We start from the raw sequence: 22,654 nt of genomic DNA, 5'->3' as shown, positions 1-22,654 counted from the left end.
CATTATTCATTCAAAAAAGGCAGCAAAAGTTGTTTCATTTTTTGAGTAGGTTTAAATTATAGCGTTTTTCTAAGCAAGTCCAAGACAATCCTATCTGAAAGTTTAAATCTGACTTGACCATTGCTTGATTGAGAAATAGGCAATAATGTTTCATAAGAAATCTCCAAAAAAATTGTTCTAATTAAAACAGACATTTTTTATTGACGTATAGTTGCTGTACAATATTATATAAGTCCCAGGTGTACAATACAGTTATTCACAATTGTTAAAGTTATATTTCATTTATATTGGGTTGGCCAAAAAGTGCGCTCGGGTTTTTCCATAAGATGTAGGTGAGGAAACTGAGACCCGCACAAAGTAAGTGACTAACCAGACAGACCTACAATTAACCCCCAACCCTCCTCCCTATGTCTAGCAGTTTGAGAACCAGTTCAGGAAAAACCTGAACTCACTTTTTGGCCAACTCAATAGTTATTATAAAATATTGACTATATTTCCTGTGTCGTACAATATATACTTGTTAGTTGTTAACAAAATTGTTAATATTCCACTTCAGTGTCTGGAACCTTATCCATAAAAATGTGATTGTTATTGGAACATCAAATATATAATATTTAATTTTCTGATATTATTACTGTAATCTGAAAATTTGTAATTACAATGCAGATCTTAGGATTTTTATGAAACTTAGAAAATGTAATTCTTCAATTACATAGAATGATTGCTTCCATTGTTGCTGATTTTTTTAAGCTCTTTTTAATTTCATACTACAACATGAAATTTTAAAGCTTTTATGGAGTATAATTCCATGACCTCACAGAAAGCAGGATAATGATAGTCTTAGCCCATTATTCCATAGAAAATTCTGTTTTCCAAAGCTGAAGATAGAAGGATTAATACAAAAGGATTAATACAAAAGGATTCATCTTGTCTGAATGCCTGTAAAAACCCTCTAAGACCAACAGTTGGAAATTTATTATTTAATTGATCAATATAGATATCTCAGCAAGTCCTTCACAGATAAATATACTTCTTATACTTGATTCTTAGGTAGACTTCCCATGTCTAGGACAGACTGGGAAGTCAGCACCCAAGATTTATCTCAAGCTCTAGAAAGCTCTGCTATATTTGGGGAAATTTCTCTACCGTCTGTATGGGATCATAGATAGAAATTTTTTTATTTCAGTGGTGGGGGGAACTCCAGTTTGATGTACTAACAGCTGTAATAATAATGGCAAAGAGCCTTTAACTTTTTATTCTAAAGGAATTAAACTATGTTGTATACCCATATTATGTTTTAGTTATTATATAATACAGTATATAGTGAAACCTCGCTAGTTGGGTTGACATGGAGAAAACAGAAGTAGTGAAAAGGATAATTTTAATATTTTAAAATAACTGTAGTAATAAATTATAAGTAATATTTATGAATAGATATGTGTTTCTCTCTAATCTCAATCCTCTGTAAATTATAAGTACAGAACAGCAATATATTTCTGTTATTTTCTAGAAGATGTAGAATCTCAAAATTATTTGTGTGGTTGTTTAAATCACAGATCCTCAGGCCTGCTTGAATGAATAGAAATTACATATGTGCAGTTAGAGGAACCCTATGTAAATTGGTAACACCCTTAGAATATATTATCTTGAGTTGATTCTATGTTCCCCTTTTTCTTTCCTTTCCCCTCCTCACTCAAAATCCAAGTTCACCCCAGCCATGTGCTGACTTCAGTCAGCACCAGACCAGGTCAATTTCTCACAGTTCCAAGTGACGTTTATATATAAAGTTCACGGAGCTGGAAAGCCTTCTTGCCCAAGGCTCCCATTTTGTAGGTGAGGAAAATGAGACCGGTACAAAGTAAGTGACTAATCAAACAGACCCACAATTAACCCCCAACCCTCCTCCCTATGTCTAGCAGTAACTGACTCACCTGATTATTTTTAAACATAAATGTTGCAGAAGGAAAATAGTTAGACCATCCCAGGTCATAATTGCCCCAGTGAGAGAGTAAAGATAAACTATAAACACAAGGAATAAAACAAAAGCGCTTGATTTGGGGAGAGCTCCCTGTGGAAGGACCCATAGGAAATGTGGACCAAGACTCCTGTTTATTCATTCAGACATTCATTCATTTATTTTTTTCCTCAACTTAGAAAACTTGTGTTTTGTTTCTAATTCATAGCAGCAGAAATTGTTTTAAATATACTAATTAAAATGTCTAAAGTAAAGCAGACTCTAAAAGTAACTTTTTTAATAGATGCTACTTCTATCATTCACCAGAAAACTTGACTGCTGTAACATTCCCCAATTAAGGAACTCAAAGCCATAGAAAAATATGTAAATTCACCTCCCTGTTCCTCAAGTGTAGTAGACTTTGAGACACTCCTTGACACTTGGGTACTTTCCATAGTGCTTGCATAGGGGAAAGCACTCAAAAAGAGAACAGTTTCATGCACAGCAAGTGGTCTCTCAGCCTGTCATTTAAATGGGGCCAAAGACAATGTGGGGAAGATCCAGACCCCTTCTAGGGTCCGCGCATCAGCCCCTTGACCTCTGTACCCAACCCAAAACACTAAGGGGTGGAAACCAGGTATGCTTGCTCTTAAGAGATGCTCGGACCCAATCTCCCAATTCCTCCCACCCCCCCTCCCCCCTTGGCATCCATACATTTGTTCTCTACGTCTATGTCTCTATTTCTGCTTTGCAAATAAGATCATCTGTACTATTTTGCTGGATTCCACATATATGCGTTAATATACGATATTTGTTTTTCTCTTCCTGACTTACTTCATTGTGTATGACAGTCTCTAGGTCCATCCACATCTCTACAACATATATACACTACTGATACTATGTACAGCATAGATAACTAATGAGAACCTACTGTATAGCACAGGGAACTCTACTCAGTGCTCTGTGGTGACCTAAATGGGAAGGAAATCCAGAAAAGAGGGGATATAGGTATATGTAGAGCTGATTCACTTTGCCGTACAGTAGAAACTAACACAACATTGTAAAGGAACTATACTCTAATCAAAATTAATAAAAAAATAAAATTAAAATAAAAGTCAAAATAAAAAGAGAGAGAGAAAGAGAGAGATGCTCAGACCTTTGAAGGTTCCAGCAGCCCCAGAGGAACAAATGTAGTGAGGTAGGGCCTGTGGTTTCTGTTACAGACCTGACTCCATGTTTCTTGGTTGTTTCTTCTGAGGACTGGAAGAAAGACAGGTGGACCCACTCCATAACTGAGGCCAGGAGCTACCTCACCTTTGATTCGAACTCATTTTTTAACCTGGAAGATTGCTAGCAAATTGACATATTGAGTGTTTTTTTTTTGTTTGAAAAATCTATATGCTATATTTCTAAATAAACCTGTTTATAGAAATTGCTATTTGAGAATATCACTGAATCACTTTGCAATCGTTTTGAAGTCATGAGCTAGTAAAACTTCTTGTTCTAACCCGTGTTGCCTATATGAATTTCACAGAAAAACAAGTGTATTGGAAAAGAAAGGGTCAAGAGATACTTTGGTAGTATTCTTTCAGAGTCAAAGAAACCAAAGCATATTGTATGGGCTGAGGCATCGGCAGCTGGTAAATATTAAATGGAAATGAACACTGCGTGAGGTGGACTTGTAGCTTATCCGTGGCTGTGAAAATGCTTTAGTGGCAACGACAGTGGTCAGTAGGCCTTTGCAACTTAGTTGTTTTCACCGTGTGTGTGTTTCCTTATGACTACAAGCCAATCAAGTGATGCTGTAATAAAATCCTGAACTTCGCTTCAGGACAGCTCAGAGGGAAAATGAGTCAAGGAAGATGAATTACTTAATGGCCTTTGCTAATAGCAGGTTAAAAACAAGGCTCACTTGAGCACAAGCAGAATAGCAACAAAACTGCTCTTCAGAGGGAATTGCGTTTTGAGTGGTTGCCCTTGAACTGCACTGCCTAGTAGAGTAGCCACTAGCCACGGGTGACATTTGGGGACCTGAAACGTGGCTAGACCGAACTGAGATGCACTGTGAATGTAAAATACACACAGGAATTTGAAAACTTACTAAAAAAAAAGAAAAAGAATGTAAAATATCTTATTAACAATTTTATATTGATTACATGTTGGAATGAAAATGTTTTGGCTATACTAAGTTAAATAAAATATATTATTAAAATTAATTTCACCTATTTCTCTTTACTTTTTTAATGCAGTTATTAGAAAAATTTTAATTACATATATGGCTCATATTACATTTCTAGTGGACAAAGCTGCTCAAAATAAGAAAGAATGCCCACACGGTTTAAAGGCAACTTGTCAAGAACTAGTAAAGAAATTTGATAATAGCATAATGATATGAATCTTGCAAGGTTGGTTTAGCTTGCTGGCTACAACTGGCACTCCAGGGGCAAATTGAATGGGTTCAGATTGGGCCAATTACTGAAGCTCAGTTTCTTCATCTGTAAAGTGAAGGGAAAAATTATGGACTCTTTGCTGCTAGCGGGTTAAATGGAATAAGGTATGTAAAGTCATTAGTGTGAGGTCTGACGCACTGATAAAAGGGAGCTTCTATTATCATGGTTGTCTTGGTCAACTCAGGGCTGCTATAACAAAATACCATAGACTGGGTGGCTTACGCAACAGAAATTTATTTCTCATAGTTCTGTTAACTGGAAGTCTGTGATCAGGATGCCAGCATGGTTGGGGTCTCATGAGAGCCCTCTTCCCGGCTTGTAGTTGGCTGCCTTCTTCCTATGTGCTCACATGATGAGAGAGAGAGAGAGAGAGAGAGAGAGAGAGAACGGCTCCAGTCTCTTCTTACAAGGGCACTAATCCCATGAAAACCCCACCCACATGACCTCATTTAAACCCAATGACCTCCTAAAGGCCTCACCTCCTAATACCATCACATTAGGGTTTAGGGCTTCAACGTATGAGTTTGGCTGGGGGAGGGATGCAAACATTCAGTCCATCCCATTAGTTTTAAAAGTCCAATCAGAGATAGAGTTCATGTCAATTTGCAATGTTGTTTACAAAAACATTTTTTTTTCAATTTTAAAAAATTTTTGAATAAATTTATTTTATTTATTTATTTTTGGCTGAGTTGGGTCTTCGTTGCTGTGTGCAGCCTTTCTCTAGTTGCAGCGAGTGGGGGCTGCTCTTCCTTGTGGTGCACGGGCTTCTCACTGTGATGTCTTCTCTTGTTGCAGAGCACGGGCTCTAGGTTTGTGGGCTTCAGTAGTTGTGGCACGAGGGCTCAGTAGTTGTGGCACACGGGCTTAGTTGCTCTGCGGCATGTGGGATCTTACTGGACCAGGGCTCGAACCCATGTCCCCTGCATTGGCAGGTGGATTCTTAACCACTGTGCCACCAGGGAAGCCACAGAAACCTTTCAGAGACTGCAGTCCAGTGTGTGCTAGGCACAATGTTTGCTGGGTACTGAGCAGTTGGCCTTGCCAACTCTGAGTGAGGTCCTTGAACCAGCAGCAGTGGCATCAAAGGGAGCTTGCTGGGAATGCAGCGACTCAGGCCCCTCCCCAAACCTGCTGAATCAGAATCTGCACTTAAGCAGATTCCCAGGGGCTTGGGATACACCTTGCTTATCCAGTACTGTCTAGTATTTGAAGAGGAGGGAGCCTCACTGGTAAGGTATCCAAACTCTAGTGGTTATGTGTTTGTGTGAGGTGAGGGTGAATCAGAAGAGAATGACACAGGTACAGAGTTGGCTTGAGGAGGGCCAATAAAAGACACCCTTTCTCCCCAATGATCCAGAAGCACCTGTGAGACAGGCGAAGTCGAGCAGATGGAGACCAAACTATCAGCTTTATCACTGACAGGACTTTTGGAGAACAGTGACTTGGGTGTGTGGCTTCCTGCCACTGAACCCCAGAAACAGAGATTTATAAGCACACAGGCAGCATCTCCCTAAAACAATAAGAGGAGGGGAAGGCATGCTCGGTGTGCTAGTTTTCTGTTGCTGCCAAACTAGCAAATGATTACAAACTTAGCAGCTTACACAACACCCATTCCTCCTGTTTTTTCCACCAGCATCTATAATTTTGTTCTGTCCATTCCAAGCTGATTCCTGATGTCTACCCCCAAACCCATCCTCTCTGGTCTTGACTGCTACTAATGGCACCTGGGCCGGAAATGGGGGAAGACCCCTCTCCGTCCCTCACCTCAGTCCCCCCTTTTCTGTCTCCATTGTTTCCACCTTAATGCTCATGAGTCCTTGCCTGGCAAGGCTGTAGCTTTCCTACTCCTTCTCTGCCCTCTCTAATTCACCTATCCACCTCCGACAGATTTATTTTCCTAAAATATGTATTCGTTAGGTTATTTCCCAGATTTCAAGGCTCTGATAGAGCCCACTGCCCTCATGTTGAAGTTCAGATTTCTTTAGGCTGTGTAAGCTGCCTCTGACCTGCGTTCACGTCTGCCGGCGTCGTGTCATTTACGAGCTGCCACTCCCCAACCTGATCCCCAGCCTATGCTCCAGCTGTACTGCGGGTCTGTTTCATAACTTCATCCATGCCTTTCTCAGGCTCATCCTTCTGCCTGGAAAGGCTTCTCTCCCCACTCCCCACCCTAAGCCTTTCCTCCCACCCTCCCAAGCACCTGGTGAAAATCTACACGACCTCCAAGGGTCAAATCAAATATCACCTCTAACCAGGAGAGAAGTCTTCCCAGAGCCCACCAGGTGGTGCCAAGCCCTGTGCCTCCTCCCATCAGCTCCCTGCACCCTACACACGTGTCCATCAGCAGTCTGACACTCCATCGCTCTCACTTATTGGCCAAAGGGACCCTGACCTGCTCCTCAAACTTTGTAGATGGCCAGAAATAACCTCAGATATGACTCCTAAATATTTGAGATTTTGCAGGGTAAAGAATTTCAGGGCTATTTTCTGATGGAGACCTTGAGACCAGGGGATAAAAGTGAAAGATGAGATCAGAGTTAATTTTTCAGAAGGCTACAAAGGACACCGATAAAAATACATAGTTGTGGTCTAAAAGAAACAGCTCATCATGTGTGTGGACCCATATGTGGGGATGTGTGTGGACCCATATGTGGGGATGTGTGTGTGTGTGTGTGTGTGTGTGTGTACACAGAGATCAAGCGTGAAGCAACTTTGGGCAGGTTTCCTAAACTCTCCAAGTGTAAGGTTCCTGGTCTGTAAAATGGGGTGGTAATGGCATTGTTGCAAGGAATCAACTGGACGAGGTATGCGAAAGCATTTTGGCCATGGCCTGGCATACAGCAGCATTCAATGGAGAGAGTGGAAGGATGTGCTCGCCGGAGTCAGCTCTCACCGTCATGAACATCCAAGACCTTCCCTCTCTTACAGTTCAGGTTCTAGCACCTTTAACAACTCCTTGGGCAAATCATTACAAATCTTTACAGGTATGACTTCATGTACAGACACCCATCCCTTCTCTCTTCCCTCCAACACCCCCAGCTTAATGGCGTGTCCTCAAAGCTACTGACACAGGGCAAACTAAGAAAGCTTTCAACAGACCGCATGCACACCTTTCAAAATCCACTACTTCTGCCTTTGCTTTTAGGTTTAGAAAAAAAATCTTGGCTCTTCTCTCAGAATCACTGAAATATTAGGTGTGTAGACAAAACACTTGCCTTTCCACTCTGCTTCTCATATTTCTCAGGCTCAGACATGGAAAGGCTCCTCGCGGTCTCAAGAGAGAATTTCCAGAGTGGTTAGTTTTGTCGGGTCTCTTTAGTATAAACTCAGCTGCCTGGTCAATCTTACTGTTGTGGATTTCCCCCGACCCCCATGCCTATTAAAACTAAACTTACTAACTTCCGGGTACATTTGTTATTTTTTGCCTTATCATTCATTATTAGTGCAAATAATTCTTTCCCTGCTCTGTTTTTTAAAAATCTTTATGGAGTCACTTTATGTACTTGTAAACCACAATCTTGTGTGTGTATGTGTGTGTGTTTGTGTGTGTGTGTATGTGTGTGTTTTAAGGATGCTCCTTTAAGACTACACATACTGAATTCCTTTAATTTTTTATCATAGGGCAGTCCTTCAGAACCCCTTATCATTTTAGTTGCCCTTTTTGCTTTGGCAAAAATATAAGACTAAGGAGCTGAAAATCTTGTTCTCCTGCCTATTCAAACAGCATCCAGAAATCTGAAATAATTACCTCCTTTCTTAGTTTTAAAGGTTTTATTTAAGCTATGTTATACTAATATTGTGCAGTGGAGTTGAAAGCTTTAGGTCTGCAGTATTTGAAATGCTCAAATCCTAAGGCTTTGAAAAAGGCTATTTCCTCCACATTAATCATTCAGTGCTGACCATTATCAATATACAAGGCTGATGGAATAATTTCACATTCAGAACATTATACATAGATATTCAAGGGAAAGAGAAATAGCTTCATATGGCTTTGCTTAATGGATCTACCTGTGACTTTACCTGTAACTGGACATGCAGCGGTATATAGTGATTCATATATGGAAATTATCATATGACAAATATTTTCAAAAATGGTTGATATCATCTGTTACTTTAAGAATGAAAGCTTTCCATATAAATAATCTGCCCTCCTAGCAAAGGGAAAGGAAATCAAGCAAAGAGGGAATATTTCTAAAATGTCCTATCATTGGAAGTAAATGATCATAACATTTATCTACTAGTTTGTTTCTTTTAGAAGGTGTATTCCAAATTGTTTATTTTTATCACTTTGAAAACTATTCATATTTTTACTTCTTGCATTTAGCTTCTAGCATGTTACAGATTTTTAAATGTTCTTGTATTAAGTTAGGGTTTGGTTTTAATTTCACTATGAATTGTGATCCATCCCTACATTCTCCAAATGGATTTTTAATGTTCATTAAATAATCACATTTGCATCACATATAGAGCTTGAAAGAGGTGATGCTATGAAAGATAAAGATTCAGTATTACCTAGCAATGAAAAACATTGGTCAAAGGTACATAGAAATCATATGCCTAGGTAACAGTTCATTTTTTATATAATGATTTACTGTTTTAAGTTATTTTTGAGCCAAAGCTAGACAATATGCAGTAAAAATCTCCAGTGCTAACAGAGTGTGAGAGGCAACGAGCTACCAAAAAAAATGAGAGGGGGGATTTAGTTTTTACACTGGCACTGATTCCAATTCCAATTAAATTAATCCACTTTGGTAAATGTGGTGTTTGCTGTCAGTATATTCATACAATTATTTTTATTTTCCCACTTTCTACTTTTTCAGAATGTGTACATGGAATGAATCCATCTAGAGACGTTCACGGTATGTTAGATTCCAAATTATATTCTTAACAAAATATGCACATTCATATATGCATATATGGCATTTTATCCATGTATCGCTATAAATAACTCACGATATAAATTAACCAAATAATCAAAACTTTTTTTGCTGATTCAAAAATACTTAAAAGCTGTTTTCTATATGGTAAATGTCAAACATATAAAATGTTCCAATGAAACCTTCAAAGATACCCTCGGTTCTACAGTATTTACCACAGGTGCATTCTGTTGTTTATTATTAAATGACTCTATATGACGCTCTACAAAAAAAAAATAGAGCTTGGCTTCTGTGTGTTATTACCTAGTTTATTACTTTTGCTATAGCAGTGCTAATGCAAAATTTTTGTGAGAGTAAAATGTTCACTAAGCATCCATAATGTTTTTAAAGATTTAAAAAATTTTTTTCTCAGTTTGCTACTTGTGAGTTGTAAATTGATTTACAAAGTTAGTGAAATAGTCACATATCAACTGCAGGATCCCATGGAAGTCATCACATAGAGGAAGGACATAATGGAAGAACTAAGGGATCTTATCCGCAAAGTTATTAGACTTCAAAAGTGAAATAATCTCAAATCCACTGGGGGAAGGGGATGTTTAATTAAATTCCAATGTTGAAAACTGGACAGTGTGTATTGTACATACATTAACATGTATGTTAGTCTTCAACAAAATTGTTCTCCCTCCCTGTGACATTAGTACAAACTGAAGCAGTTTGGTCCAGAACCACTAGCAAAATACGTTCTCTGTATTTTTATTTTCATTAAAATAGTCACTGAAAGCAGAAATAATTCTTCTAGAAATATTACATTTTTAGAAAAGTAATTTTAGAAATATCATATTACAGAGGGGGATTTTAAGAGAATGGTTGAGTCTTACTTATTTTTGAGAGGGTTTTGAAAGAGCAAAAAATGTGAAATATTTAGATATTTTCTGAGACCTCCCCATAGTTATATATTTACCTAAAGTTGTAGAAAAAAATGTCAATAAGCTGTTGTTTTCTGGTGAAATTGTTTTTTTTTCTTCCAACTAACCAAATGCTGCTTTTTAAATTCACTGTGAAAACTTACATTTCATTCAATCAGTTGATGAGCCTTTTTGAAATTTCCCCCATGCAGCAAATTTGGAAGAATCTGTCACATAGCATTCGCCCAACATACTACTTCGTTATATTTTTTGTATTGTATTATGACAAAAGTAGGTTTTCGTATTATTCCAGGGGAACACCAGGAGTGTATACTGTAATGTTTCCTTTCCTTTTCTCTTAAGAGAGGCAGGGGAAGGGAAATTCTATATCGCCCCTTAAATGAGCGCTCCTGGTGGAAATGAATTCTTCATTTCGTACATGGTTACTCAACTTCATAAACTATGTAAAAAGCCCTTCAGACTAAGGGGTTCCGGGTACCCTTTAGTTGAGCCCCATGCTGCCTGCTTTGCATTCATTTTAGTCCCTCGATAAGGAGGGGCAGTGTTGTTTGTTTCTGGTTTTCAGGCGTGCACCGCGCAACGCAGTTATAACCTGCGCAAAGTCTGGGGAGCCCCAAACGCCCGGTGGCCCGATTCAGAATAAATCAGCAAAAGCTTTCCTTGCTACTATCATCCGTGTCTGCGTTCGAACTCGGGATTTACTGGTTGAGACTCTGAGCTGAGCAGCGCGCTGCCCTTGAAAGGCTAAACCTGGTGCATCTACCGCTGTACCTTACTAAGGGAACTTGATCCCCGCCCGGGAGACCACAGCGCGGGGTGCGCCCCGCAGCCCCTCGCAGGGTTTAGGGTTTCAGGCAAACGGTCGCAGCCCCAGAGGAGCCTTCTCTGACCTTTCCGAGCGGCGGCATACCCCAGACCGCTACATCTCCAGAGTCCCAGCCCCCGTCCGTGGGGGTCTACGGGGATGCACTTGGAGGCGGCCCCCAGGAGCGCTTGATCGGCTCTTAGGGAAATGCAGTTGAGCAGAAGCAAAAAGGTTTCACTCCGCCCGATCTCGCCTCTAGAGCGGGCAGCGTCGAGCCCGGACGCAGAGCGACTGTGGCCTCGGGCAGGAGGGGCGGCAGACAGGGAGGTTTGGGACTGCGCAGTATTTGGAATCCCTCGGCCCAGGTGGAGAGAGGACGTTTGGGGTCTTTACACCTGAAATGCGGCTTCTTCAAAATTACTTTTAAAGAAAAATACAAAGGCGTTTTCTGAGACCCCAGACCCATGAAAACAAAATGCAGCTGGGTCCTGGGAGCTCCCAGACGTCCCGGGTTTTCCGGAGCGAGGGGCGCGAGGGGACCGGCCCACGTGGGGAGAAGCCGGGCAGGATGGAGGGCGCCCGGGACGCCTGCAGCACCGACGGCCTGGGACCGGCCGACGGCGGGGTTCGGGCAAAGGGGTTTCCAGAAGAAACCCTAACGCGCGCCGGCCGGGACAGCCAGGACCCCTGTCCGAGGGTTCCCTGGCCGCCAGCTGCGCTGCCGGTATAGCGGGTGGTGTGTGGGGGCGGGAATGCCGCGCAGGCTGGCTTGGGCGGTCATTTCCTGTCGTTTCTTCCCTAACTGAAGTTCGTACAGGAGACCCAAAGGCCGCGAGAAGGCCGGCAGAGCCCCGCGCCGTCGGGGGCGTTCCCCGGCGCGCTGCAAGGCCACTGGGCGCCCGGGGCGGCGAGCGAGGGCGGCTGCTGCCCCCTAGCGTCCGCCCTGAGCCCGCGGCCCGCAGCACCTCCCGGCCTCTTTGGGCGTGGGGCGAGGGAAGCTGCCTGGGCGCCCGGAAAGGCCTCCGCGACTGGCTCGCCACGGCCCCTGCCTCCGGCAGGCCACAGCGCCAGAGCCCGAGGAGAGTCCGAACCGGCGGCAGGGATGGGACCCACGGGGGGAGGGCCAGAGACCCCCGGCCGGGTAGTCGACGGGGGGGAGTGGGTGAGCGCCTCCCCCGAGGGAGGGAGCGGGTGGGCTCCGCGCGGAGGGGGGGAGCCCCGCGGCCGGGCGGGGGCGTGGCCCCTCTAAGCTCCGCGAAAATGCCCGCGGCGCCGCGGGGACTGGAGCGGGGGAAGTTCCCGCCAGCGCGCAAAGCCGGGGTGGGTTTAACACCCGCGGCGGCTCGCGCGCGCGGGCAGGGAGCGGAGCCGGGGCCGTTTCCGGGGAGCCGGAGGTGGGTGGGGGGCGCGGGCGACCTGGGCCTAGCGAGGGAGCCGATGCTCCGAGGATGGGGAACGAGCCGAGCGGAGGCTTTCAACTTTCTTTCCAGTCGCTTGTTCTTTGGGGTCTTTTCTAACTACGAAACTCCTTTGCTCGCCGCTAAACTCAATCAACCTGAGTAAGGCGCGCTGAGCCCAGCCGCGGCGATAAAACACCAATTAAAGAAAACAAACCAAGAGAGAAAACTAAAAACACAAAAACCATGTTGTGGAGACCGACAACCGTCTGGCCTCGTTAAGTGAATCAGCGCCACTTCGCCGCAGCTGCCAACGGGGCCGTGTGGGCGCGCTGAACGGCTCCCCGGCCGGGCCCTCGGCCCTCCGGCCCCCTCGCGGCCGAATCCCATCCACGCCGGGAAAGCAGAGTCGCGGCCGCGCAGGGCCTGGGGTCGCCCGGCCGATCCGGCCCCAGTCTCCGGAACCTCGCGGCGGCCAATTCATCTCGATGGCTCGCGGGGCGCCTCCCTCCGGCAGGTCTCCGGTCCCGGGCTGCTCGGGGCTCAGAAAGCTGCCCGAGTCCTCCCCAGGCCGGCAGGCCTCCTCTTCTCCACCTCCTCGGTCCCTGGACCGCGGCCGCCCCTGGCGAGGCCGTTCACTGCAGCCCCGAAGCAGGCGGCCACACAACCCCCCGTGTGTGCAAAGCCGCAGGGCCGCGGTCCGCACCGGGGCGGGGCCTGGGGCGAGCGTGGGAGCGTGTGCGTGTGTTCGTGTGTGTGCGTGGATGCGGATGCGCGGGGAACGCCGGGTGGCAGCGGCGGCGGTGGACTCTCCACCCCGGCTGCGTACAGTAGCGCGCGGCGGCAGCGGGGGCGCGCGGGCCAATTCCAGGAGCCCGCGGCCGCGAGCCGCGCCCTGGCTGATACCGGAAAGGCCTGTGATTGGCCAGCGGCCGCCCCTATGCAAACGAGCTGAGGGAATGGAATTCCTCGGGCCGGGCTTACAGTAAAAGCACGTTCATTTCCAGGCACTCTCATTCATAGAGCCAGCGGGCGCAGGCAGGACGGGCGCCCCGCGGCCTGACCCAGCCAGGGCACCACGCTGCCCGGCCCTGCGCCGGCAGGCACCTCTTCCCGGGGCTCCTGGGGACACGAGAAGAAAGTCAGTCTTTGCCGTTTCTCCTTGACCCGCGTCGGAGCTTCGATTTTTATTTTTCTTCTTTCTTTCTTACTTTTGAATGAACTGGTTTCTTGGCTGGATGGTTCAACTTCTTTCCTGGGTGTGAACTTTCACCCGGTTGTTTCCTTTGGCAACTGCTGGAGAAAGTGCGCTGTGCTTCGAGGCGAGTGGTGAAGTTGCGTGTGCGTGGCAGTGTGTGCGTGCTTGTGTAACTCGAGCCGCCCCGTCTGTTTCGATCTGCGCTGCGGAGCCTCCTCACAAGGCCCGCTCCACCTGCTGCGGTTACGCTGTGATCGTGGGTATTGGCGCGTCTGAGTAGTTAACCGGCCGACGCTGGGGCGACGTTGGAGGAAGATCGTCTCGCTACTGCCCAAGTCGGGGCTGACTCACCGCAGTCGATGCAGACAGCGGCTGGCTTCCGAAGGGTGCGTGCCTGCGTGCGTGTGACTCGGCTGCTGTTCACCTCCCACCAAACCACAGGACCAGCCGCAAACTTGACCAACATCCCCAAACCCGAGTTCTCAGATGTGGAGAGCTGAACTCTAGGTGTCATTGACTTGGACTTTTTTTTTTTTTTAAGATTAGCTTTTCTTTGAAAAGCTGAATTTTCTGAACTGAGCATTTTGCCAGAATTTATCGAGAACATGACAAGTACTTCTCGCCCAGCCCTTCTCCAACTACTGAAGCTGAGTTTCAAGGCTACTTAAAAAGAAAAAAAAAAAAAAAACCTGCAGCGAACATTAATGGATTTCTGTTGTGTTTAAATTCCCTACAGATTGTATTGTAAATATGTTATGAAGTAGAGCATATGTATATATTTATATATATATATGCGCGCATACATTAGAAGCAGGACCTTTGGAAGTCTCAGCTCTTGCTTTTGAGGACCGAAGCCAGTGTTGCATGATAAAAAGTGGCGCCGTATTTGGAAGACACTCCTCGTGTATTTTCTGTTGTGTTGGACTTTAGACAAAACTCACCTGGGAAAAATCTGACAGGCAATTGACTACTGGAACTTCCAAATTATGCATTTGCTGGTCCTTTTGCTCTCCGCGTAAATATTTTAGGAAGTGTATGGGAATTTTGCCTCTGGGAACTTTGGTAACAGCCAAAGACTGAACTTAAAACTCTCAAAGCAAGACTCAGAAGAAGATAGTCTCCCTTGGCACTTGACTTTGGATTCTGGTCGCCCACTTTTTAAAGCACTGAGCGGTCGGTTGCTAAAGAGTCCTGCGTGGGTCTGAGGCCGATCGGCAAAACTAGAATTTTCCCCCTCCTGGACTCTTAGTAACTTAGTCTGCCCCCTTCCCCAGCCACCCCACAGCAATAAAGCTCCCTGAACTTGTATGTTGGTCTCCCGGGAGCTGCTTGCTGAAGATCCGCGCCCCTGTCGCCGTCTGGTAGGAGCTGTTTGCAGGGTCCTAACTCAATCGGCTTGTTGTGATGCGTATCCCCGTAGATGCCAGCACGAGCCGCCGCTTCACGCCGCCTTCCACCGCGCTGAGCCCGGGCAAGATGAGCGAGGCGCTGCCGCTGGGCGCCCCGGACGCCGGCGCCGCCCTGGCCGGCAAGCTGAGGAGCGGCGACCGCAGCATGGTGGAGGTGCTGGCCGACCACCCGGGCGAGCTGGTGCGCACCGACAGCCCCAACTTCCTGTGCTCTGTGCTGCCCACGCACTGGCGTTGCAACAAGACCCTGCCCATCGCTTTCAAGGTACTCGGGCCGGAGCGGGTGGAGGGAGGACAGGCAGAGGCCGGTCGAGGCCAGGGAGATCGAGGAGGGCAGCGGCCAGGCAGGCGGGGCCGGGTTCTAGAAAGGGGCCGGCGCTGAGGCCTGTGGTCCATCCTCCTGCGCTCGGGAGACAGGGGATGCTGCGTTGCCGTGGCGACCCTCGAGGGGCCCGCCTTAGCCGGCCGCGGCGGCCTCCAAGGATGGCCGAAAAACTCAGGATGCCCCCAAAGACGTCCACTGAGGGCCGGCCGGACCTCTCCCCGGCAGGGGTCCTTAGCTTTGATCTAAAGTAGGAAAAGTTATAACCCAGCAGGGACAAGCCTGTCTGTCGGCTCCTCTGCTTCTCTCCCCGCCTCTGGCTTGACACCCAAACCATTCTGAGGGAGACGTCAGGAAATAAAATAGAGATACTTTTATACCTTCGGGTCAATGTAAATAAACTGACAAGGAAAACTGTCAAGGCTTTCCACTTCCACCCCCTCTTTAACAGCCCTGTAGGAATTAGCAGGTTCAAAGTCCACGGCGGGAGTAGTTAAGTTTGCAAAAGTTTTCTGAAGAATTTTTTCGAGCTTCTAGGCTGCTCCTGCCAGAAGCCGCAAGTAGCGAATGCTCTTTCTTTGCCTGGTACCCTACTGAACGTTATCGCCGGCTCACCTAGCTTAAGCCCGGGGCAGCGGAAGGAGGCAAGGCTGTCTGGCGTGAGACGGCCCGGCCGTCTAATCCGCCCGCTTTGCTGTTTGAGGAGGGGCGGTGTGGACCGGGTGACTAAAGCCGAGCAGCTTGAGAGGTCCCCGTTCACTTTTCACCCTTGATCTTGCCCTAGCTTTGAGCTCCCTATAAAAACCTTGGCCTTCAAAGGGGATACATAAACAACCCCGGGCGTTTTTGGACAACCACCGCCACCCTGGCAGCAAACAGTAGACATTTCATTTCGGCGGTGGGGATTCAGTTCTTCTGTCTTGGGTGAGTTGAAGAAGGGGCAGGCTTTTAAATACAATCAGTGCAGTCATTTCCGGTTCATTGCAGGGACTAAGGAGAGCAGGTGGGGGGGGAGAGCTGTAAAGATCAGCTACTCTTTTTTCTTAAAAAAAAAATAAATCTGCTTAAATAATTGTCCCCTTAAGGGGCGATTAATTTAATATAAGCTTTTTATGGTTCCAAGCCTGCGCTGGATCTTGAGTTAGTTACAATGAATAATGTTCACTTTTTTAAAAAAGTACTGTCAGAGTTCTTTATTTTTAAGCTTTACATACCTTCCAAACTTAGATTATGATTTCTAAAACAAACACCAACAAAAAAGTGCAATTGTCTGTGTCTGTAGAATTGCCTCCGTTTTCTGAAAGCAGGAGTTTTTGAGGGGGATGAAAATGAGGATAAGTTTGAGCATCCACTCGAAGCTTTCCTGTCCCTTCCTCCAGCTCTGTAGGTTTGGGTTAGGAGCCCATTTCAATTTGAAATCACTCTAATCCCTTTACATAAACAGACTCAGCAGGCAGACCTCCTCAGCTCTCCCTCAGTTCCAGAGGACCTGACAGGGATGGGCCCTGGGGTCACTTTCAGATAAGTACAGAGGGGAGGAGACAAGCTGATAATCAACTAAAGGGTCCTTTAAGACCAGGTGCTCTGGACACGCCAAGGGTGTGGGTTCTTAGGGATCTGTGGCTTCCTTTGGGATAAATCAAGTCTCTTCTGTATCTCTCCTCCTCTACTAGGGACCCACACCCCAAGCACTAAGTGATTAAGCGAGAATCTTCAGAAGTTAAAGCGATGTCGTTTCTCAAGCCACCACATGAAAGTATTTATTTTCTTCTAAAAGAATGAAAAAAATCATATAAATTGTTTTCATGAGCCATCAGGGAATTCCTTTTAGTGGAAATCTTAATAACCATAGAAGTTTCCGTTTTAAAATGACTTTTGACAATTCACTTTAAAAAAGAATCTGTTTTACTGAGTGATAGTTTCTAGGTTAAAGATCAAGGTATAGATCTCTTGAGAAAAGTTCAAGTGGGTCTTGAGAACATTTGGGGCAAAGGCAAGGACAGGAATCAGACCACTCGATGAATAATCTGTCACCACTCCCGTCCCCATAAAGAGGGACCTTTTTCGGAAGGAGACCTGCTCTTTGCATAACGGAAGGAGGCAGGCAAAATTTCCAGGGAGGCAACAGGCGCAAAGATTAGGGATAAAGCAAGCTAAACTTGAAAAAAGTGACTGTGTCCGGCTTGATGCATTCACTGTGTGTCCCTGAATCCAGTCTGTACTCATCTGCCACCACCTACCTCCCAAGCAGTTTCTATAGAAATTATTACTTTAAAATTTTGATCTTATATAAGCCTCAGACAATCTCTTTAAGAAGTTAATCAGTAAAGAATTATTACATTCCCTGTATTAAGGAGGAGAAAATGAAAAACAGTGATAAAGTCTGATGATATTGATGAAAAGAGCATTGAAGTGATTCTTTAAGAGTCTTCTGAATACGTGTAAATCCCCAGCTTTAATCTCTGAAACTAAAGGGAGATTTCAAGTTATGAATTTTCCTTAAAATAGATTACAGTCATCCTAATTGCTTATCCTGGACCCCAAAGTGCCCCCTACCTTCTCCCACGAAACACCTTTATTTTTCAGCCTAGAAGAGATCCATTATTTTGCTACCGAGAAAATCTTAAATTTGCTACTGTTACCCGTTATTTACAGAAGCACAAAAAGGCTGTTTGGATGACTTAGGATATATTTTGTAAGACTATAATATTAAAGTTCATTTAGGCCCTGGTACACCAGAGTCCAAAGGCGTAAACACGCCTTCAGCCAGTTCAGAGGCCTTGGGCACTGATAGTAATATTCTTTTCATAGGAAAGAAATAAGTAACGTTTGTGTCAGCAAGATCGTGGTCCCCTAGCTATGCATTAAATATCATCTCAGCTGAATGTTAAGTTCCACCCCACAGCTTTCTTTATAACACGGGAAAATTAAGGGATTTGAAATAAATGAATTGTGACTGTAATTTCAACCTAATTAGAGTTAGTTTAAAATGCCAGTTTGAACTGCGAACAGGCCGACCAAGAGCAGTGTGGGAAGGTTCTGTAACATAGACGACGCTTGATATTTTGCCCAACTTCCTGATACTTTAAAAACAGAGAAGTAAAAAAAAAAAAAAAAAAAATGAGATATCCTTTGACCAGCAAGTCCCTTCTTGTCTGTTTGGTCTGTGTTAAAATGTAAATGTTTGTGTTTCCTTACCTATTGTTTATAGCTTTTCATTCCAGTTGCTTCTTTTTCTCTGTTTGAAGTTAGATTTTTTTTCAAAAATCTCTGCATATTGCCTATCAAAGATCAAATCTGTATCAAATTAATAGACACGTTAGTTTTAAATTTAAATTCTTTTTTCCTAGTCTAAGAATGCTTGCTAATAATTAGATGATATACTTTATTAATGTAATATTCCTGGATTTAATATTCTTTCCCTTCCCCCACCATGAAAAATCGATAAAAGGCCAAGTAAATGATCTTTAGGCCCCGAAATACCTTTGACTCCTGCTACAGTTTAAAAAAAGGGAAAAGAAGGAGTTAAACTCCTGATTTGTTTAGTCTTAAATTCCAACATCAACAGCATTTTCTTGTTTAGCCACCATGATTATTTTACTATTTGTTTCTATTTCGTGTTGGCCTCATGAATTTGCCGTATTACTGACGAGGATCGTTTTGGAAAGATGAGTGAGGCACAGTCATGGAGCCTGTGAGAGGGGCCAGTAGGATGAAGGTGATTTAGAAAACATTTGGTAGTTATAAAACAAGATTTATTTATTTTAACCTATTTAACCAACAATGACTTATTCAGTTGGAAAACCATGTGGTTGATCCGGTCCCTGTATGCTTACTGAATGTGGAATTAAAATAGAGATGCCAGGTCATCACAGGGAGATGGGGAAAAGGGAGTAAAAATATGTTTTCAAGGAGGACATTTCAACATTGTGAGCTAATTTTACAGAGGGAAGTGAAAACAGTGGGGAAAAAAAGGAGGGGGGATTTTTAAGAGACTGAGAAAAGCAGAATAAAGTAAGTATATTTTATGGGAATAGAAAAAACGGTAAGAGTAACTAAGTAACTGATCAAGGAGATTTATTTCAGTAATGTTTTTGAAACAAAAGGGAATTGTCATATTACTGCTCTTAACTAAACAGCAACAAACGTACTAATAATGGGCTCTAAATACCTAATTAGAGGGTGCTTGGGGAAGAAATAGCTGTGTTTTTAAATTTCCTTTATAGAAAACATGGCCATTTGGATGGAAAGAAAGATAAGAGTGCAAGTTGGATAAAATAGATGAAGAACATGCCTACCTATTGCTGTGAGAATTGATTCTCCTGGTGTACTCCTGGGGTTGGAAGTACGTCCACCCCTTATAGTGAGTTGGTTCATTTTCCCCATCGTACTCCTTAGAATCCAAGAGCCACAGCCTCCTCGGGAATAAAAACACTAGATGGTCATCTGGATGACACAGAGAAAGGGTGATGACTAAGCAGGCAATGAAGATGGGAATTTAGAGAAACGTGGCTTTTGTATCATACAAGGGAGCCTATGGCAGCCTTATTTACAGACAGAAAAAGAGGACTGAAGTATAGGTGTTACCCCCCCCAAATTATGTAGCAAATATTAGGGAAAAATGGGGAGGTGGAAAACAGAAGGAGGACTAATCACTGTAGAATGCTTTCTTATCACAGCTCAAAACTAAAACCCCCAAAACGATTATATAATTGGAATGATGAGCCCACATTTCACTAGTGACTGAGAAAGTACCATAAGGGGTATCACAAGTGATAGGAATAAGTAGAACTTGGGGCATCTCGATTTGAAATTCTACAACTACCTTAAAAAACAGAAACAATGGAACTATAGCTAAGAATAAATGTTTTGATCAAGAAAATAGTTTCTAGAAGGGTCAAATGATGATCAAGAAATGGATACTACTGCATGAAGCATCTTCGGGCCATGCTCTTTAAAGCATTTTACCTTGAAATTGCTGCTTTTTTTTTTTTTTTAACCTAAGTGTCAAAAAATATGTATTTACTGGTTTACTTTAGTAGTCCTGATGGAAATCCATTCCCATTCAGTTACACTGAAGGAATTCTTCTTCAAGATCAACTGGGTTTGGAGAAAACCTCAGTCATCTATAAGGTCCCAAGTTAACACATCTCTGGGACTCACAGATATAAAAATGCGACATAGTTCCGCTCCTGAATTCAGAGGAGCGCATCAAAGTGAGCAGCCCTCTTCTCTGAGGTCTGTTGATTTTGTAGTTAGTGTTAAGCGAAGGGCACGTTTCTGATTTTTTTCTCTTGCGTACCAGAATTCACTGCTAGTGAGAATCAAGATAGTAGAAGCGAGTAGGGGCAACAAGGATGCACTAATTGCGAAGGGAGAGTTTAAGTCATTCAAGAATCGTCAGCAATTCAGTGGTAGCAATCAAATTTAATTTTAGCAGAAGTAAGTTTAAACACCTGAAAGGCAAAACCCGCCCTATTCGGCCTGTCGGTGGAGGTCTAGACAAATGAAAGATGGGTTAGGTTATAAACTTATAAAAAGCAAGACATTCTGTTTCTCAAATATGAAGAATTAAGAGATGATTGTATTCGTGAGAAGGCATAGCTTTTCAAAGTCCTTGCTATAGTGAGTGTTATTCCAACTCTGCTCTGTGACCTTATGTGGCTTCACTAGGTGAATGTTTTATTCTTTAAACATTTATAATTTTGCATAGTGGAATTTAAAGTAAATCTTCCCATTAAGAACTTTTCTGTTGTTTTGCTTAATTTATGACTGTTATTCCTTCGCAAACTAAAAAGCATCACTTAATATACATTCAATTTTAGAATAATTATGCAAATGACATCAAAGTTTCTAACATGCCTGATGTCTGGTGTCTAGGTGGTGGCACTGGGGGACGTTCCAGATGGCACTCTGGTCACTGTGATGGCAGGCAATGATGAAAACTACTCAGCCGAACTGAGAAATGCAACAGCGGCCATGAAAAACCAAGTCGCGAGATTCAATGACCTCAGGTTTGTCGGTCGGAGTGGAAGAGGTATGTATCTGTCAGAACTGAACTTGAAATACCCAGTATTTACATAGCAACAAACCCAGATTTCAAAACATCTAGAAGTTTCTGTGATGGGATTCCCTAGAAACACAGTCATTTCTTCCCGTTATTATTGCTACATCAGCTTTTTATTTAAAATGTAATGTTTTTAACAGAGTCTGGCTTTACGCTATTGCTTTCTATTATGGAATTGGTTTAAGACTGATTTGGAGCAGGCAAAACATGAATTGTGAATTTCAAGGAAACCTCTCAGATCTTTCCTAAAATGTAAAAATATAAAACTTACCGTCATGGAAACTAAGATCATACAACTGGGGTTCTCTTTGATAATTTTCAGATATCTCTTTACTGGAAACCTTTAACTTAGGGTCCATGTGTTACCTTTGACAAGTGACAGAGTTTCAAATGATCACTTCTAATAATTTTAAGGGCTGTATAGTGGATGATGATTGAAATGTGTTTCAAGGAAGCATTTTTTATGGTAAAATATGAAGAAATAGTAACATTCTGGCTTGGTGAATTTGATGGCAATGTGACTGACCTTCCTGTATGTAATTTGGATGCCTTATTAGTATTTTAGGTACTAATAATATTAAAGACTAGATTCTCCAGAGGAATGATTGCATCAGTGAAGTTCTATGTGTAGTTTTCTTTTTCTGTGCCCGTTATCAAAGTATTAGAGCAGAAAGAGGAATCTTGGCATATTGTAATCTCCTCCGGTTTCCAGTTATTTTCAAATATTGTGTTTTCTTTGTATTGTAAGAACCTTAGTCCTATTTTACAAATAGCAATAAGTAGTAGTAGTTTAACTGAAGGAGGTAATATAGTTTGTTTTGAAAATCTCATTTTTGTAATATAGTATTGAATAAGCTTAGGAATAAAAGTTATTTTGAGTATAATAGAAAAGACGTGGTAACCTAGATAACAGTAGCTGACTCTTGTATTAAAAAAAGTAAAAGTACAACCAATGGACATTTGAACATAAGAGTAATCATTAGTCTGTATAAAGGCATTTAAAAATATAAGAAAGTCTGTGTTTTGGGGGAATTTGATTAGTCAAAGAGGAATGGGGGCAAAGGCATGCTGCTTCTTTGCGCTATTGTTTTTGTGCTATCCTAGCTGTCCGGGGAATTTTCGAAATAGAATCAAAGGTAGAGAAATTGTAAAAAAACTTATATAACGTGATTGAAAATATTCATTCATAGCACTATGTTAATAATAGGGTAATACCAAGAAAATTACACCCACTTATTGAAAGCATGAA

At 43.5% G+C, this 22,654-nt stretch overlaps 1 protein-coding gene across 2 annotated transcripts in view; it reads left to right on the top strand.

Annotated features, from left to right (window-relative positions):
• RUNX1 (RUNX family transcription factor 1) overlaps positions 1-22,654 on the top strand; it is a 243,804-nt gene that overhangs the window by 140,867 nt on the left and 80,283 nt on the right. The window contains exons 2-4 of one of the 2 annotated variants that reach the window (XM_079921905.1): positions 9,225-9,263; positions 15,028-15,281; positions 21,219-21,375. In XM_079921905.1, coding sequence (XP_079778031.1) covers positions 9,225-9,263; positions 15,028-15,281; positions 21,219-21,375 — 450 coding nt within the window. The remainder of the gene's footprint in view (positions 1-9,224; positions 9,264-15,027; positions 15,282-21,218; positions 21,376-22,654) is intronic. The other variant, XM_079921906.1, reaches the window with a different exon arrangement.

The sequence above is a fragment of the Stenella coeruleoalba genome, assembly GCF_951394435.1.
Source record: "Stenella coeruleoalba genome assembly, chromosome: 5".
Classification (NCBI taxonomy): Eukaryota; Metazoa; Chordata; class Mammalia; order Artiodactyla; family Delphinidae; genus Stenella; species Stenella coeruleoalba.
Note: the sequence above shows the minus strand (reverse complement) of the source record. Positions and strands in the feature narration are given on the sequence as shown.